Source organism: Petaurus breviceps, unplaced genomic scaffold (genome assembly GCF_028583685.1).
Source record: "Petaurus breviceps papuanus isolate PSGF00001 unplaced genomic scaffold, PetGlider_PUasm1.0 90919, whole genome shotgun sequence".
Taxonomy (NCBI): domain Eukaryota; kingdom Metazoa; phylum Chordata; class Mammalia; order Diprotodontia; family Petauridae; genus Petaurus; species Petaurus breviceps.
Window position 1 is genome coordinate 14,728,510 of NW_027187378.1, and position 20,036 is coordinate 14,748,545.

The following is a 20,036-nucleotide window of genomic DNA, read 5'->3' on the forward strand; positions in this document are numbered from 1 at the left end:
TAAAGGTACACAGGAAGATATGGGACAGTCAGTAGGCCAGTTTGGCTATAACGAGAGCACTTGTACCTGTATCATAGGTTTATTATATTAAATGTGAGAATATACAGCAAACTGTGAAGTGCTACATAAATTCCATTTGGATTGAATGAAATTGAAGGGGAGGAACAATCACTCAGTAGTGTTATCATGTATTAAATGGTAACCTACTGGCTCAGAAAACCTTATGAATAAAATTTTTATGAACTGAGCATTTTCATTTTGTTGTGAAAATTTAACCAAAAGTCTAGGGATGCTAATCATGCTTTACCTGGAATATGTGACTTTAAAGCGTAGTTTTCCATCTGTAAAATGGGCTTGACTAAACTTGTTCTCTGCCACCTAACTAGAACCAGAGAGATTACATATACAATTGCATTTAGAGCTCTTTGAAAGAAAGATAATTTATAAATATTCTCAAATAGCCCCAAGTTAGTTTAGGGGAAAGTATGTAAATGTTTACACCTTATATAGAAGTCATATTACTACTTAGTGTAAATAGTCTTTTACTCAGTGCATCCCCTCTGCAGAGAAGCCTTTCTGCAAGCCAAGAGTCATTTCTATAAAGTTCAGGAGGCAGTCTTTGAAGGATAGGGGAGGAGAGTCTGATCTTTCTTCCAGGTTCCTTTCTTAGCCCAGTACTCAAGTACTGACTTGAGTGCTTTTAGTTAAGAAGGTATTTTCTTTTTACCGTTTTGATCCCAAGAAAGCAGATTTAACAGAAGTGTTAAACAGTGTTTAACAGAAAAGTAACATCCTACTCAAGGTAGTATGAACTCCCTCTCTCTCTCTTTCCCTCCCTCTCTCTCTCTCTTTTCCTCTACTCCTCCCTCTCTCCATACATATGTATATATGTAAATATTTTTGAGTTGGTAGGGTACCATGTTCATATACAAGGTAGAATAAACCAGTCCAGATTGAGAAATAATAAATACATTGATAGTCTACTCTCTGACCTAAATGGCATAATGTAATATGTTATATAAAATATATTCTCAAGAAGATTTTCATTGTTAATGTGTATTGTTTTCAGGGTTGAAGTATAATATGAAATAAGAGTTTTAACTTGATTTGAAGACAATTTTTGTTAAATGTCAAACCCAAAATTATTTTTAACTGATATATCACAGAAACCAAGGGGAATGTGGCAGCAGTTTATTTTTATTTCTTTGTGTAATTGTGTGTGTGTTTTAATACTGTAGGCTACAGCATTATTGAAAAAAGCCCTTACAGAAGAGTGTGAAGATAGGTCGTCTATTCATAGTAATGAATCATCTTGCAGCTTGCCATCTATTCTGAATGACAATAGTGGAATAAAGCAAGCAAAACGTGCTCAATGGCTTGACAGCATTGGTACAAGGGAACAAGGTAACTATTGTTAAAGGGTCTGTCCCTAGCAAAAATGCATTCATGTGATACCCAGTTTCTCAAGGTATATTTATAAAATAAAACATTGAAGACTATAGAGTAGTAAGATTCTAATTTTGTTGAATACATCTTTCAGTTTTGTAGTTCTCTTCTGATGAATATGTCCTTTCTCATTCTAATAAGAAATATAGAGCTTGATACATGTGCAGGGAAACAACCACCTAATTCAGTGCTACATCTTTTCCCCCTCTAAAACAAATATTGGATCATAATGTTGCAAAATTTGAATTGCTGGGAGAAATAGATTTTTTTTTCAATTTATAAAATATTAGCACAACTTATCTTTTGTGGCCAGATTTATTACACGAAAGTGTAAATTATTCCATAAAATACCATATTTTAAGTATCAATTAATTGAATTTGCTTCCTTTTACTACCCTAAAATTGTTTTTTTTTCAGCTTACTGTAGGCATTATGTTATTACTTCAAAGCATTTCTCATCAAAGAATAATGAGTCAGATTGTTTAGGTGTGGTATATTTTACCTACAGTAAATAATCAATTTTTAGTACTTTTAATCTAAGTCAATCATATCATTTTCAAGATTTTTGGTAGATGGACACTTTTCTGTTGAGAGATATAGGTTATTTTATGTTTTAAATTCTGTCAGAACTTAGGATATTTCCATGGAAACTTCACAGATAGAGTAAAAATATTTGACTATAAAGTTCACAGTAGGTTTCCTGATTAAGAACAGTGATGAATAGTTTAGATCAATAAACAAGAGGTAATGAAAGTGAGAAATTAAAAGGATGGGTCTTAGAAGAAAACAAAACCAGTCTGATCAGTGTAGTTTTGAAATATATTGTCTGTTCCCTTTTCAGAAGTCACTAGTGGATGTGAAGGTGAGAGCAAGGAAGAAAGCTTGGTAGAAAAGATTCCTATTACAGGTAAAAGTAATGGTTGCCTAATAGTCTCTAATACAGTATCTAACCTTATTATATAATCAAAATATTCTCTTTCAGTGACTTGTGCATCCCACTAATAGTAAATTCAGCTACTACATACTGAGCAGAGAGATTAAACATAAGATCATAAAGTAAAAGCTTATGTTAACATTAAGGTTGAAAATGATAGTGTCTATTTAATTCCTTATAATCATGTTACACATATAAACCATGTGAATATCCTCTGTCATTTAGCCTTTCAGGCCCTAGTATCTGTGTTAAAAGGTCAGTCTCCATGGGGAAGATCCAGTAATTATATGGCAAACTACAGATGTTTCTGATTTGATTCTTTTCTTTTCTGTAGTAATTGAATGCGTATCATTAAAATCAGAGTAGAAAAAAAAATGTGCTAGACAAGAAGCTATGTTTGTGCCTCAGTTACAAAGCCAGTCTGATAATTTAAAAATTTTAGCAATAAGGTTTCATCAGGCCTTATTAAGATCTCCCTGGAGTACATGTATTAACCTTGTTTAGATGGAATCTGGATGATATCATTACTTTTTTTGGTTTTAGGATATCAACAGTATAAATTAGTATTCTGGACAGAGTTCTGTTTGTCATTCATCGAAATTTACTATTACCTTATTTTGTAAAGTGGTGCAGTAGTACTTCATTATAAATTCAAAGGTCTGACTTTAAATATTTATGCAAGCATATATACCATTGTGGATACATGCATCTGCATCTATGGTATTTGTTTTTTTAATAAATAGAAAAAATAATAGATTTATGGCAGTACAATTCATGATATAATGATTAAGAACCATGTTTATGATTAACTTTGATTATCAAAAACATATATATAATGGAAGTTTCATGTAAATTAAATTTGCTTATATTTCTTTTAGAATAACATGGTTGTTTTTCCTTTTAAGCCTTTAACTGGAATGATTTTTTATTTCTTTTGAATCTTGATTTGTAGAAAATGCTGATAGGGTAGGTTCAACTCATTCTCATTAATGGGAGCAAAGGTATAAATAGTGCAAAATAGCAAATAATCTAAAAATAATTTTATTTGACTTTTCAATATGTGTGGGATTTTCATTTGAATAAGGATATATGTGATGTTCTAGAAATTCACTTCAACAAAATAACAGCACTTTACTGATTTTAGGTAGAGGTAGAAAACTATCTTGCTTCTCCATTCTGCTCCTCTATTCATGTGTTATAAAGTCATAGATTATTAAACCTAGACTAGACCTTAGAAATCAGGCAGCTCTTCCCTCCAAACTATTCAATGCCAAGAGCAAATCACTATTTCTTAAATCGAATCAAAGTTTATCTTCTGTCAAATGTTCCCTTGAGTAGGGGAAGACAGGTAAGTGTTTAGGTTTTACAGGAAACAGAAGGTCAGCTGTCCAAAGAAGCAAGTAAGTACTTAATAAGACTGCATTTTAATTGTGAGTAAACTTGAAAGCAAGATGAGAATAAACCACAATTCAGTTGGCCTGTCACTAGATAAACAAGAATTGGCAATTTTTTTTAAAGTACAGTTTTATGTGTTTATAGGTTCTATGGTATCAGAATACTTTAATTTTAAAGTGACTTCCTATTGGAAAAACATATTTTGGGTTTGATATCTTTTCTTTCAAATAAGTTTTTATTGAAATTTTTTTTACATCATCATAATTTTCCTAAGTATCCCTCTCCTCACTCCCCAAGAGCCATTTAGGTGACAAAGAGTATTTTTTAGAGAAGAAAAAAAATCACAACTAACTGATACATTGAAAAAGTATAAAAACATGTGCAGTGTGGAACATCTATGGACCTCTGACCTCCACAAAGGGATAGGTTGGGAATATCTTCTCATTATCTCTTAAGTCTTGCTTGATCTTCATAATTTTTTACATTTACTTTTGATTTCTTAATGTGTAGCTCTTCTTTTCATTTACATTTTGTTACTATGTATATTGTTTTCTTTACTTTGTTTACTTTACTTTGCCTCAGTTCATATAAATTTTTCCATGCTTCTCTGTATTCATCACACATTTCATTTCTTACAGCAGAGTAATATTCTTTTACATTTATGTACCACATTTGTTTAGCCATTTGCCAATTCACAGGCATCAACTTTGTTTCCACTTCTTTGCTAATCACAAAAAATGTTACTATAAATATTTTGGTATGTGTGGGAACTTTCTTCTTATCCATGGTTTCCTTGGGGCATAAATCTAGTAGTGGAGTCTCGTGTTCAAAGGGTGTGGACATTTTTGTTACTTTATTGGCATAATTCCACATTGTTTTCCAAAATGATTGTATCATTCCATAGTTCTACCAACAATATATTGATATGCTTATCATTCTACAACCCCTCCAACATTGAGTATTACTAATTTTTTTTGTTGTTATTTTGCCAATTTGGAGGGTGTGAGGTAAAACTTTCAGCTTGTTTTGGTTTACATTTCTCTTCTCATTAGTATTTTGGAGCATTCTTTCACATGGTTCTTCATATCTTTTGACCTTTTATCTATTGGGAAATGACAGCTTGATATCTTTCAAAGCTATCTTGGTTTCTTATTTGATTTAAAATATATTTTAAAATAATTTAACTCTGAACATTTCCTTGATGGTCCAATATTTTCTTTTTGTTTTTCTTTTTGCTTTTTGCTTTTTTTGCTTTTTGGAGGGCAATTGGGGTTAAGTGACTTGCCCAAGTTCGGTCACATGGCTAGTTTTTGTGTTAAGTGTCTGAGGCCAGATTTGAACTAAGGTCCTCCCAACTCCAGGGCCAGTGTTCTATTCACTGTACCACCTAGCCACTCCTCTTTTTATTTTTTTAATATATATTTTATTATTTTTTGGTTTACATCATTCATTTCGACAAGATTTTTGAGTTTCAAGTTTTCTCCCCATTTTTCCCCTAGCCACCACCCCAAAACAGCGATCCCACTGAATATCCCCTCCCCCAATCTGGTCTCTCCCATATCTTCCCTCATGCCCCCTCCAACTTTCCAGTAGGGTACGGTGGATCTCTATGCCCCAGTGCCTGTATATCTTAACAGTTACATGTAAAATAATAATACTAATAATATACATATATTTTAAACATTTGATTTTAAACCTTTGAATTCCAGATTTTTTCCCTACCTCCCTCTTCACCCACCCTTATTGGGAAGATAAGCAATTCAATATAGGTTATACATGTGTAGCTATGCAAAACATTTCCATAGTGGATATATTGTTAAAGACTGACTATATTTCCCTCCATCCCATCCCACCCCCCACTTATTCTGTTCTCTACTTTGATCCTGTCCCTTTTCAAAAGTGGGTGCTTCCAACTTCCCTCCCCCCCAGCCTGCCTTCCCTTCCATCATCTCCCCTCTCATCCCCTTCCCCTCTTTACTCTCCTATAGGGTGAGAAACTGTATTTAGCGTGTATGTCATTCCCTCCCTAAGCCCAATTCAGTGAGAATAAGGTTGACCCCTTCCCTTTTGCCTTCCTATTCTTCCCCTCCATTGTAACAGTTTTCCCTTGCCTCTTCTATATGTTATAATTTACCCCATTCTATCTCTCCCCAAGTCCTCTCATTATATTCCTCTCTCATCTCTTGATTTCACCTTTTAAGTATCATCCCTTCCTATTCAATTGCTCCTGTGCCCTCTGTCTATGTATACCTGTACACATATATACACACACTCACATATGCATATACCCTCCTATATAGACACATATATGTATACATATGTGTATATATGTGTGTATATATATACACATTTCTATTCCCTTCAACTGTTCTCATACTGAGAAAAGTTTAATAAGCTACAATTATCATTTTTCCATGTAGGAATGTAAGTAGTTCCACTTTGATAAGTTCCTTATGATTTCTTTTCCCTGTTTACCTTCTCGTGCTTCTCTTGCTTCTTGTATCTTGAATGCCAAATTTTCTATTCAATTCTGGTTTTTTCATCAAGAATGCTTGAAAATCCTGTATTCCATTGAATGACCATATTTTCCCCTGAAACATGATACTCAGTTTTGCTAGGTAGGTGATTCTTGGTTTTAATCCCAGCTCCTTTGACCTCCAGAATATCATATTCCAAGCCCTTTGATCCCTCAGTATAGAAGCTGACAGATCCTGTGTTATCCTGATTGTGGTTCCACAGTATTTAAATTGTTTCTTCCTGGATGCTTGTAATATTTTCTCCTTGATCTGGGAACTCTGGAACCTGGCTATAATATTCCTAGGAGTTTTCTTTTTAGGATCTTTTTCAGGAGGTGATCAGTGATTCTTTCACCCTGTCTTTTGCCCTCTGATTCTAAAACATCAGCGCAATTTTCCTTGAGAATTTTTTGAAGGATGAATTCTAGGTTCTTTTTTTGATCATGGCTTTCAGGTAGTCCAATAATTTTTTAATTATCTCTCCTGGATCTATTTTCTAAGTCAGTGGTTTTTCCAATGAGATATTTCACATTGCCTTCTATTTTTTCATTTGTTTGGATCTGTTTCTCATCAAGTCACTAGCTTCCATTTGCTCCAGTCTATTTCTGAAGGAATGATTCTCTTCAGTGAGCTTTTGAGATTCTTTTTCCATCCGGCAAATTTGGCTTTTTAAGGCATTCTTCTCCTCATTGCCTTTTTGAGCTTATTTTGCTATTTGAGTTAGTATATTTTTAAGGTGTTGTTTTCTTCAGTCAGGTTGTTGACTCTCATTTCATACTTTTCTTTCATCATTCTCATTTCTCTTCCCAATTTTTCCTCCACTTCTCTTATTTGGTTTTCAAAATCCTTTTTAAGCTCCTCTGTGGCCTGTAAGCAGCTTATTCTTTTGTTGGAATCTTTTGGTGCAGGAGTTCTGACTTTGCCATTCCATGCCCCAATCCTTTTTGTCCCCCAAAAAGGAATCCAAAGTCGGACCACTGTGCTTGCCTTGCTTCCGTCGCTTTCTCATGTTGCCACTCAGTTTACTTGACTTTTGAGCTTTGTGCCACAGTAGAACTCTGCTACCAGACAGGGGAGCTTTGTCCCAATCACTGGGGTTTTCTCAGCTGCTGGAGCTATTAGTTGGCTGTGCTCTCAGAAGCTTTCACTGGCTCTGGCATACTGGTCATGCACTCCAGGACCTCCACCCCAGACAGTGATCCAGATCCAAGCAGATTAAAGCAAGAGCGATTATCCCTCATACTGGTCACTTGGTCCCCCTACAATCTGCAGGCCCAGAGCTCTGAAGCAGCCACATGGCAGTGGCTGGACCGCTGGATGCCTCAGCTGCTTCTCACCCCGGGGGGCAAAGGCCAGACTGCACTCCTGAACTCCCAGGTCCCAAAGTCCACACTTCACTGACCTCTCACTTTGTCCTTAGCATCTGTGGGTTGATAATTCTAGAAACCACCACAGCTGCTTGTGATCTGAAGTCCCTCTGGCCGGTAGCTGGTTGTAGCAGCCCTGAGGCTAAAACCTTGGGCTCCCAGAGTGCTGCGCTGGTCCCTTCCTGCCGGCCTGCTGGACTGTCTTCAGTGGGAGGTTGGCTTCTCTGTGTCATTTTGTAGGTTCTGTAGCCCCAAAGTTTGTTTAAAGTCATTCTTTACATGAATTGGAGGAGGTGGGAGCGGAGCCCCATGGAAGTCCTGTTTCTACTCTGCCATCTTGACTTCTCCCCGATGGTCCAATATTTTCCTAGATAATTTGATTCCTTTTTATTTGGATGCCCAGAGATTATTATAGTTCGTGGCAAATAGTAGACACCTAATAAATACTTGTTGATTGATTGATTAGTGAATTGATTTTTAACACATTATGCACATGTGTACACACACGTTCATATTTGCAAGAATCCTTTGAGATAAGTGTCACAGATATTATTATGCCTACTTAATAGATGAGGAAATTGAAGCTTGGAGAGGTTAAATGACTTACTCAGAGTCTCATTTTTAGTAAGTGTTGAAGGTAGAATTTGAATCCAGATCTTCCTGATGTCAAGTCCAGATTTCTATAAATTATACCATACTTCTTTCTGATATAGTTTTATACTTTGGCCTGTTGGATCTTTTACAGTTGCTTCCATTGCTATTGTTTATGTAAGTACATAGTTTGTATATACATTCATTCATTGTATTTTTTGTGTAGTTTTGTCACCAAATTAGAGAATTAATCACTGGTCATTCGTTGTGCTATCTCAAGTAGATTATCAGGTCCTTGGGTAAATTACACTGTGTAAGCTCCAACAGTTTATATAGGTAAAATATGTTTTTTTTAAAAAAGCTTTATGAGTAGCCTTAAAGAGGAGGAGATATCACAAAAGAAGGATGTGCCCCCAGATCAATAGAGGAGGGGAGGAGGAAAGGGAAAGTAGGCATCTGGCCACAGAATTGCTGATTGCTAAACATACACATGTATACCTCAGATCTTATTTAAAATCAAGTGACAGGTGTACCACCCTCGTTTCCCATTCCTGGCTACTGTAGCAAAATGAAGAGCACAAAATTTGGAGAATTATCCTAGGGATTGCTTTGTCTCCCACTTTTAAGACCAACTTAGCTATAGAGAAAAAATCTCTTCTATTTGTGAGCACAGCTGATAATTTTATTTAGGGAAGGTGCTTACTTATCTATAATAAAGATATCACCACAAGTAATCCTGAGTAGCATCCGATGATACCTAGATGATCTCTAACCTGAAGTTTCCAATGAGTCCTTTAAGAAAACATTAAAGAAGTTATCACCAAAGCTGATGAAATATTTGCTCTAACTCCTGAGAAACATTTGTGATGACAGAAATCTTTCATTTTGAAATATTTCTTCAAATTTCTAAAGGCATTCTAAGGTTTCTCGTCCCTAAACAACATATTTTCTTATCCCCAAGAGTAGATTCTCTTAGCTAATAGGGACCTCAGGGGTCATCCAATAAAATCTTTACCTGAACTACAATAATTCCCTCTGCAATGTCCTTTATTTGAAGACCTCTAATAATAGGGAAATCATTACTTTCTGAAGCAGCCCATTCTACTTTTGATAACTTTGCTAGGTAGTTCTTCCTTATGTTCAACTAATACCTACCTCTGAAATGTCCTTCCATTGCTGCTAGTTCTGTTTTCTGGGTCAAAGCAGAATAAGTCTAATCCTTCTTACATATGACAGCCCTTCAGATAATTGAAGATCATTATTTTGTCTCCTGTAAGCCAAAAGGAGATGGGAGAGTGTTATAAAGAATATGTAGTATTTTAGCTAAGCTTTAAAGATTATGTGGAATTTCAGTTGGCCTTCTATCTCTACCTCCCCCAACCCCAATTATAGAATTCCTGTCCATCTTTTAAATCCCAACTCAAATACCACCTTCTACAGAAAGGTTCCTGGAGAAGGCAGGAGGGAATGGAATCAAGAACCCAAGTGGGGGATTTCTCTTTGCAAACAGAAAGAGGAGAAAATGATAATGATACAGAAAAGTTGTGGGGATTGGCAGAAGGGACCTGAAGGAGAGTTCACTTTGACCTTAGCTTTCTAAGAAAAATGAAAGGCTGAGTTATCGTCTGTGTGTTGAAGGTAGAGATGTGGTTGAAGATTTGAGAAGAAGAAAAAAGTTTTGGAATCAGTATTGAGGATGAAATATAGGGAAAAGAAAAATGAAAAAAAAGTACTTTGTAAGGTACAAGAGGAAAATTCTTTGTGACTGGGGGGCAGGGGATGAGAGAAGACCTTCTGTAGGTGATGTGGTATTAAATCAGGTTTTTAAAGGGAATTGTAGGTATTTCACAGAGGAAGTGGGAAGATAGATGGACCACAATTGAAATCCTACCCATATCCTTCAAGGCTCAACTGAAATGGCACCTTTCTTATGCCTTTTCCCTATATTCTTCTAGACAGAAGCTCCTGCCTATGAGTTGTCATGGTAATTGAGTATCTTCCTTTTATGTGCAAGTAATCCTCATCTCCTTACAATATATTTACTTGTATATATGTACAATTTCCCCTATTGTAGATTATAAGCAACTTGGAAGCAGGTTATCTTTGTGTGCTCCATAGCACTTTAAAAAGTAGTGTACACATAGCAGGTGCTCAATCAGTTTTTGTTGCAATGAATTTAGTTGAGTTGAGGACAAATCTACACACAAGAGGAAGTCAACCAGGATGGGGGAGGGTCTAGAAACCAGTAGCAGTATGAAGTAGTTAAAGGCCCTTAAAATGTTTATCTTGGGAAAAGAAAAATTTAAGTAGAATACATAATAGCTGTCTTCATGTACTGGAAGGGTTGTCATGTAGAAGGAATAGATATAACCTATATCATTCCATGGGCAAGACCTAAAACTAATTGGTAGTTTTGTAGAAAAGTATATTTCAGTTCATTATAAGGTAGGACATATAAATTAGAAAGAAATTACTAGGGTTAAGTGACTTGCCCAAAGTCACACGGCTAGTAAGTGTGTTAAGTATCTGAGGTCGAATTTGAACTCAGGTCCTCCTGACTTCAGGGCCGGTGCTTTATTCACTGCGCCACCTAGCTGCCACTATTGACTACCGGTACTTCTTAAGAATATTCAAGAAGGAAGTTGGACTAGGTGACTTCTAGGGTTTCTACTCAATCTCTGCACTTTTGTACCAGCTGCCCCCTCCCCATGTCATGGGAGGGAGAATATGAATGTTCTCTTTCCTCATCTCTGATTGCTGGCTTCCCTGTCTTCATATTTGCAAACCCATAGTTTTCTAGAGGCTTATAATTGGGAGATACATAGCTGTCCATAGTATTACTTTAAAGTATATAAGGTCTAAAATTCAGTTATTGATATTCTTGTTTAGCCTGGAGTCTTTTGCTGGTCCAGAAGGGGTTGAGGGCTGGGTGAAAACTGATTGTAAGCCAAGCATTTGAAAGTTTTTTTTTAGAAAAAAGGGATTAGACTTGCTCTTCGCGTACCCAAAGGGCAGAACTAGGAACAATGGGCAGAAGTTGCAAAAAGACAAATTTAGGTTCAATGTAAGGAAAAACTTCATAACAGAAGAGTTCAAAAGTAGAATGAACTGGCCTGTGAGGTAAAGAGTCCCCTCTCCCTAGATGTGTTAATACAAAAGGAGATTCTTGTTCAGGTGTGGGTTGCATAAGGAGTGTCTCACTTTATGCAGAAGATAAAACTTAAAGGAAAGAAAGTATAAATCATTCTGCTCGGAGCCACTGCCTTTCTTTTACCTTAGTCCTAGAGCAATGAGTGATGGGTAAAGACTTCCAGGTGAAAATTATAGAAGAGAAGTGTATTTTGTTGGATAAGTAATGCTTGCAGAGGTGTTTAGACTTTGATCTTCATCTCTTCACATAAATTCCCTTAAAATATGGACTATGCTGTGCACATTTAATACTTTGAAACAATGTCCCAAATAGTAGGATAATCAAGAAACTTTGTTTTGCTGAGACAGAGCAGGATTAATATAATTCTTATCAGGCTGATGAAAGCCTTCTTTTGAACTATTTAATACTCAAAAGCTAAAATATCTTACATTAAAAATTTTATTTTTAACTTTGAGTAAGTGAACTTGAATGACTGATTCTAGCAATTGATTCAGCCTCTGCTAAGTTTTGTCAAGATAAGGGAGTATTAAGGATTTTCTTATAATCTTTCTAAAGTTAAGGTCAGAGTTCTACCCTAAATCACTCATTCATCCTGCCAACATTTTTCCCACTCCACGTGCCCATCCTGGCAAAACCCTTCTCGGTAAGCTTGATGTGAAAGGGCCCTCAGCTTTTATCTTGAGAGGATTAATCCCCTGAGAATGTCCATTCAGCCTCTTTTTCTTTTGACACAGGTTCACTTGGTCAAGCTGTGTTGAAAGTGGTTCCCTGGCTGTGCCATTTCTCCTTGTTATTCCTTGGCGAGTCTTCATATTCAAGGTCATATTAGAGTATGTTAGTTCAGAAACTTGTCTGTACATCAGTTCAGATTTGAAGGGCACCACTTGGAGTTTTGTGTAATGACTTGCAAAACGTTTTTGCTTGAGTATATTATCACATATGAGAAGGACTGGGAAAAATGCAGTATTGAAGTAGAGTAAATCTTGGAAAAGGAAGTTTTTACATTTTTTAGTAAACAAAAGTCTACCATGATAACGTTTGATCATCAGAGTACACCATACTCTACTTAGAGTACACCATAGCCTCCTTATTTAATCCATGCTTGCTTTCATAGGAAAAATTTGTCACTTTTCCCTTCATATTTAGCCAAGCTTCTCATTATTTCAAAGTTCTGTGTTGTACATAGTTAAAAGTCTTATTGTTGTTAACTGCGGCTCTACCTCTACCTTCCATAAACCCTCAAGCTAGTGTGGGCTGGTAGAGGAAAAGATATTAATTACTAAGCAAATCTCTTATCATCCTTGATTATGTTCCCTTTTGTCAGACTTCTTCTATAGCTCAGAAACAACAAACTCTTTAGGCTTCTAGAGACTGAGTGATCTGTATAAATTCTGGCATTGTTTTAGTTATAGATCTTTATGAAACGTATAGAGCAGTAGATGGAGCACTGAGTCTGAAGTCAGGAAGACCTTAATTCAAATCCACCCTCACTTACTATGTTACCCTGGGCAAGTCACAACCTCTTTGCCTCAGTTTCTTCATCTGTAAATGGGGATAATAATTAGGGAAAATAAGAGCACCTACCTCCCAGGGATGTTGTGAGGATCAAATGAGATAATATTTGTAAAGCACTTAGCATAATGCCTAGGCCACAGTAAGTACTATTATATAATAATAATATAATTATCATTAAAATAATTATTACTCAATGCATTTTATGATTCTTATCATGTTATTTAAAAAGCACTTGTATATAAGCCATTTTTCTTTTTCTTTTTTCCTTATTGGTAGATTTAAATGTATTTAAGCAGGTGTACATTTGCATATAAAAGAGAATAACAAATGAGAAATTGTGGCTTTTCTGGCTCCTCTTCTTGATATCTTCTTTCTCAACTCTCTTTATCCAATACATGTTCTGAATGTCTATCTTTACATTGACAAAAATACATATACAAAAATATTCTCAGTAATCCTTCACTATCATGCAAAAAAAATTATATTAAGTAAGAGAGGCTTAGATATTAAGTAGATACAAAAATAGTGTATTTATTTCATTATGTAACAGTAAGACTTTTCCTCATATATTGACATGTGTTGCTTGAGATAGGACAATTTTGACTAATTTTCTATTGCAATATTTTCTTCTGCCAAGTTTTTGGGTTTTTTTTGTTTTGTTTTGTTATTAGACTAAATCTTGACACAGACTTGACTAAACACAATGTCTAAATCAAAACATGAACTACATATTTTGGAGGTATTTTTACTTGAACTAAGTATTCTACTGTTCTGTAGAAATAACCATGTGTAATGGCAAGCAAAATGGTACTTAACTCCTTGTTTCTGCGATTCAAGTGTCTTTGGGCCTCGTCTTTGATTATATTAAATCTTTATTAGAAACAGAACCTGTGAAGCCCACAGTGGGAAGAATTTGCTAAAGAACAGAACAGGAAGGACGTAAGAGGAAGGGGTGGTACAGGAAGGAGCTGATGATATAAAAGCTCGAGTACAAACAGGGACCAAGTAGAAGTGGGAGGAAAGATGGCTGTGGTGCCATCACTCTGCCTGTCTATTCTGTCTCTGTTGATGTTACTTTGTCAGATCTTGTCTGCTGATGGAGGACGTTGCTATTGTTACAGAAGCTCTGACACCTTACTGCTGGTTCAGAAGCTCTGAAAGAGGACTTTCCTGCTGTCTGTTTCCAAAAGCCCTGAAGGAGGGTTTTACTGATGTTTTCAGAGGTCCTGGGACTTTACTGATGATTTGTGTTAATTTCTCAGAGAGGCCCTGTCTTTTGGTCTATGTTGATTTCATAGGCAGAAAGTGAATTGATGATAGTGCCAGCAATGTGTGCAGTTATTGTTTTAACTCTCCTAAGCTGGATGCGTGGAGCTGGACTGGCAGCTGGACCAGGAGCTGGGAGCTGCCTACCTATGAATCCAGGTGACAGTTGGGTGAATTCAGGCAATAGCTAGGAGCATGGAAGAGGAATCATGGACTGTGGGAGTCAGCCTCAAGTCAAGGTGGAAGAACTGTTACTTGGATACTTAGTGCTGACTGAAAAGATTAAGAATGTAACCTAGGAGTGGGAGACCTTTGTACTTTGTACTTTGTTCTCCTTAAGGATGATTGAGTTAAGGATGATTAGAAGCCAGTATTCATTCAGAATGAAAGAAGACTTTAGATGGGTACTTTATGTTTATTGATTCAGATTGTGACTTACTGAATGATATCTTTTATTTAAGAATATGTGGCCACTTTAGTAATAAGTTGTTATGCTATATCATTGTGAATGCTGTACTGTGGTTTCTGTGAATGTTTTGCTTTGGTTTACTGTTGAATAAATAGAGAGTTCACTATACAGTGTGATTAGAACCTTAAAGCTATTCACAGCATCAGTCCTCAGGAGAGCTGCTAGTGCTTGACTTTATACCATTTTACCGCATTATCTTAAAGACTGATAATTTTCTGAGAATCAGAAGTGATCATAATAACTTAAAGCTATTTGGGTTGGGATCATGAGTACTAAAAACACAAAACAGGACATCTGGTCATAAGAAGTCATTTAGTTCTATGTCCCCTAGTTTTTAAGTATATGGAGTCCCATAATCCTAGAAAGTTTGTTATCTTGGCAATTTCTAGTTGACATTAAGGAACTTTAATGTCTAGTCCTATTCCTTACTTCCATTTGTTTATTATTTCCTAATTTAGGACAATGTAAAATCAAACCTTTCACTCCATCACATTCTTCTCTTCCTTGACCATGTAGAGCTGACTTGCCTTAAACTTCTCGTTTGTAGCATGGTCTTTCTCAGGTAAGAACTTTTCTTGGTATTTGAGAGGGAATCTTATCATGAGAGTCCTAGGATAAAAGTTGAACACCAACTACATAAAGTTAAATAATGCTTAAAGATTCAAGAAATTCTAAAGACAGAATAATTTCACAATTTTTACTAGCTCTAATTCTCTTTATATATCTCTATTCTAAAAATGTGGAATTATTTTAGCTAAATTTAATTTGTTGTCCTCTATGACCTCATATTGCGATACCTAAATGAAGCCTTTTCTTTCTTTTTCTTTTTTAAATACATCTTTATTGTTACACTAATGTATTGTTGGTGGAGTTGTGAACTAATCTAACCATTGTGGAGAGCAATTTGGAACTAATACCCAAAGGTCAGCCAAACTATGCATTCCTTTTGATCCAGCAATACCACTACTAGGTCTATATCCCAAAGAGATCATAAAAAGACAAAAGGACCTACATGTACAAAAATATTTATAGCAGTTCTTTTTATTGTGGCAAAGATTTGGAAATTGAGGGAATGCCCATCAATTGGGGAATGACTGAACAAGTTGTGGTATATAAATGTAATGGAATACTGTTGTTGTATAAGAAATGTTGAGCAGGCAGATTTCAGAAAAACCTGGAAAGACTTACATGAACTGATACTGAGTGAAGTGAGCAGAACCAAGAGAACATTGTACAAAGTAAAAGCAACATTGTGTGACAATCAACTATGATAGACTTAACTCTTCTCAGCAATACAGTGATCCAAGACAATTCCAAAGGACTCATGATAGAAAATGCTATCCACATCCAGAGAAAGAACTATGAGTCTGAGTTTAGATCAAAGCATGTTATTTTCACTTTTTAATTTTTCTTTCTCGTGATTTTTCCCTTTTGTTCTGATTCTTCTTTTACAACATGACTAATGTGGAGATATGTTTAACATGATTGTACATGTATAACCCTTATCAAAATGATTGCTGTCTCGAAGAGGGAAGGGAAGTAGGGAGAAAAATTTGAAACTCAAAATCTTAGAAAAATGAATGTTGAAAACTGTCTTTCTGTATATAATTGGAAAAAATAAAATCTATTAAGTGCAAAAAAAAAAAACAACCCGTGTTTATTGATATTTTGTTTCTTCCATCACCATAGCATTTTTTAGAGAGGGGAAAAGCCTAAGTTTTAAGTTAATTTGTGGTAATAATTTGTGATATTTGGGTTCTAACTGTTCTTCAAAAGTTAGAATTCTCTGAATCCATCAGGTCTAGGGTTTTGTTTTGTTCTGTTTTTTTTTTCTTTGATAGTTCCTTTACAACTAGATCTATTTCCTTTTCTGAGATTGGGTTAAGCTTTCTATCTGGTCTTCTGATAGTTTGGGTAATTTATATTTTTTAACATATTCCTCTATTTCTTTTGTGTTCTCAGTTTTGGTAGCATATAATTATCACAATTAAGTGACATGCTGAAAAAGTCAAAAAATATGTGTGATATATAACACCTGTGGACCTCCCACCTTGACAAAGGGGGTATTTTAGGGATGTCTTCTCATATCTCTTCATTTGAGTCCCACTTGATCATTATAATTTTGTTACATTTACTTTTGATTTTTGACAACATTGTTATAGTTACTATGTGTATTTTTTTTCTTGACTGCTTACTTCACTTTGAATCAGTTCATACATATTTGTCCATGTTTCTCTGTATTCATCACACATTTCACTTATAGTGCAGTGATATTCTACTATATTCATGTACCACAGTTTGTTTGGATTTTCAGCTTTAATTAATCAAAGTTAAATGCTGTTGATTTTTGAGGATTTGGTAATTTCCTGGGATTTTCCAAGTAAACCATCATGTCATCAGTAAATAGGGATGGTTTCATCTCTTCTCTACCTGTCTTTATTTATTAATTCTTTTCTCGGGTTTTATTACTATGGATAGCATTTCCAGAACCATATCAAATAATAGTAAGGAAAGTCAGCATCCTTGTTTCTCTCCCATATGTATTGGGAAAGGTTCTAATATATCCTCATTCCTTATGGTGCTTGCTTTGGGTTTTAAGATAGATTTTTTTTATGTTGTATTTAAAGAAAAAACATCCTTCTATGCTTGTACTTTGTAGAAGTTTTTAGCATAAAAGAGTTTTGTACTTTGTAAAGGCTTTTTCTCCATAATCATGTGGTGGTTTTGGATATTTTAGTTTTTAATTTGATTAATTATGTTATTTTCCTAATGTTGAACCATGCTTGCATGAATGGTTTCTTGAAAAAATTGCTGTAACTTGTTTGATAGGATTTTGTTTAAAATTTTTGAGTCATCATTTATTAATTATTTTGGCCTATAATTTTCTTTCTGTGTTTTATCTTTCCTGGTTAAGGTATTAGGACTATATTTGTCTCATGAAAGGATTCTGGTAGGATTTATTCTCAATTTGTGTAGAATAATTTGTGATGTATGGGTATACTAAATGTTCATCAAATATTTGATAGAATTCTTCTGTGCATTCATCAGGTCCAGGGTTGTTATTTTTTATTTTTATTTTTTTGTCAATAGTTCCTTTACGACTAGATCTATTTCCTTTTCTGAGACTGGATTACTTAAAATCTCCGTCTGGTCTTCTGATAGTTTGGATATTTTATAATTTTAAAGGTATTCCTCTATTTTTTGTGTTCTCAGCTTTAGTAGCATTTAATTGTGCATAATATGTTTTGATTGTTTATTTCTTTTGACTTAGCTATGATTTCACCTTGCTCATTTGTTATTTTATTCATTTGATTTTCTGCTCTCTTTAGATCAGCTTAGGGTATATCAATTTTATTAGTTGTTTTTTTTTTTTCAAAAAACTAGCTTTTTATCATTTCTATGAAATTTTTTTGTTTCCGGTTTATTTCCCTTTTAATTTTTAATATCTCCTCTTTTGTGCTTATTTTTGGTTTATTTCTTAGTTGGGTTTCTAATTTTTCAATGCATATCCACCTTGTTAATCTCTTATTCCATTTTGTTAGTGTATGATTGTAAAGATAAGATTTTTTTCCCTGAGGACTGCTTTTGCTGTATCTCGGAAGTTTTGGCTTGTTTTTTCATTATCATCTTCTTACGTAGTTATTGTTTCTGTGACTTACTCTTTGACTGAAATAAAATTTCATTGTTAAGTTTCCATTTGAGTTGGTATTTTTTGTTTGTTACCCGAAACCAATTCCTCTTCTTATTGCATTATGTCTACAAAAGATGTATTGATTGTTTGTCTTTTTTACATTTTTTTACAATATATCTGTGTCTTAGTACCTGATCAATTTTTGTAAAAATTCCACATGATGAAAAGAAATATGTATACTTTTGCTTCCCCATTTAGAAGATATTAAAAGTCTTTTAATTTGAGTTTCTCCAGAAATTTGTTTTCCCTTTTGTTTATCTTTCTGTTAGACTTATCCAGACTGATAAAGGAATATTGGAGTGTCCTGTCACTATTGTGTTACTGTCTATGTTGTGAAGCTCAGATAATGTTTCCTTTATGAATTTGAATGCTAAGGCATTTATTTGTAGCATATAAGTTTATTACTGATATTGGTTTGTTGTTTAAGGTTCCTTTCAGCATGATATAGTTTCTTTGTTTATCCATTTTTTTATTTTTTTGAATGTTTTTGTTTTGTCTGATAGCAATTCCTGCTTTTTTTGTATACACTTGACTCATAGCAAGTTTTTTTTCCCCATCCCCGCATTTTTATTTTATGTGTGTCTTTTTTTATTTTTTTTAAGCAACAGATTAAAAGGAGTGCCATACTTTTAATCTTTTCTGTAATGTTTTGATGACCTGCTAACCGCCAAAGAAGATTGATATGGTGGAGATGGTGGGGAGTAGAGAAGGAGAACTGTGGAGAAATATGGAGGAAGTTGACAGTTAATGAACATGGAGGAAGAGGATTGAGAGTGTGGTTATAGGATATAAAGGAGGAAAGGGATGAGGTGATTTGGGGAGAGGTAGGAAGTCAAAGGGATAGTAAGGTTTAGGGAAGAGTGCTAGAATTTTAGTCAGAGAATTTGGACCTATTCTGTATTTACTCCATATCATATCATGTACTCATTTCATGTCATGCAAATCCTTTCCCCTCTCTAGACCTCAGTGTCTTTTTATGTAAAATAAGATTAGACTCAATGATCCCTAAATCCCTTTTAGCTCTTAATTTATGATCCTATGCATGTCTTCTTTCCTAAAAGTAGTTTATGGTATATAATTTTAATATTAAAGCATAGTGAAAATGATTTTATTTTTAAAGAGGTTCTTGTGAAGAATTTTACAGTGCCCCTTATATTAAATAATTGTGGAACACCTAAACCTGTGTCACATTTGGAGTCAGGAATCACTGGTCTTACATTTATGTGGGCTATTTGTAACATAAGATTTTAAAGTATGCCATCCAATTTTTCATTTTAATTATACTCAAATAGTATAACATTTCATAGCATTTCACTGTTTTGATATTAGTGCCTTTTAGTATAAAAGAAGAGAAAGTAAATTCTTAAATTATGCTGTCAAAATTTAAATTTTTGTGTCTTTGCAATAAATGTTTATTTATAGTAAGGTCAGCACATTGCTTACTTATGCCTTTTGCATACATTTTCTTAATTGCTTTTTCCAAAAAACTTGTAAGGCAACTTAACTTTGGAGACACATGTTATCTTGTTCTCCTCATGTAGACACTTAGGCTTTTCCCTCGCCCATAAAACAAAACAAAACAAATTGTGCTTCAGATATTCTTGAACATAAGAACTTGTGTTCCTTTGCCTTCTGGTTCCACAGCTATCACTTAGCCTGAATAGAAATCTCCCCTTGCCATACTGTCTTCTCCAT

At 34.7% G+C, this 20,036-nt stretch overlaps 1 protein-coding gene across 5 annotated transcripts in view; it reads left to right on the forward strand.

Moving 5' to 3' along the window:
- KIZ (kizuna centrosomal protein) overlaps positions 1–20,036 on the forward strand; it is a 235,658-nt gene that overhangs the window by 192,206 nt on the left and 23,416 nt on the right. For all 5 annotated transcript variants that reach the window (XM_069075500.1, XM_069075503.1, XM_069075502.1 and 2 more), the window contains 2 exons: positions 1,239–1,404; positions 2,288–2,353. In XM_069075500.1, the coding sequence (XP_068931601.1) occupies positions 1,239–1,404; positions 2,288–2,353 (232 nt within the window). The remainder of the gene's footprint in view (positions 1–1,238; positions 1,405–2,287; positions 2,354–20,036) is intronic.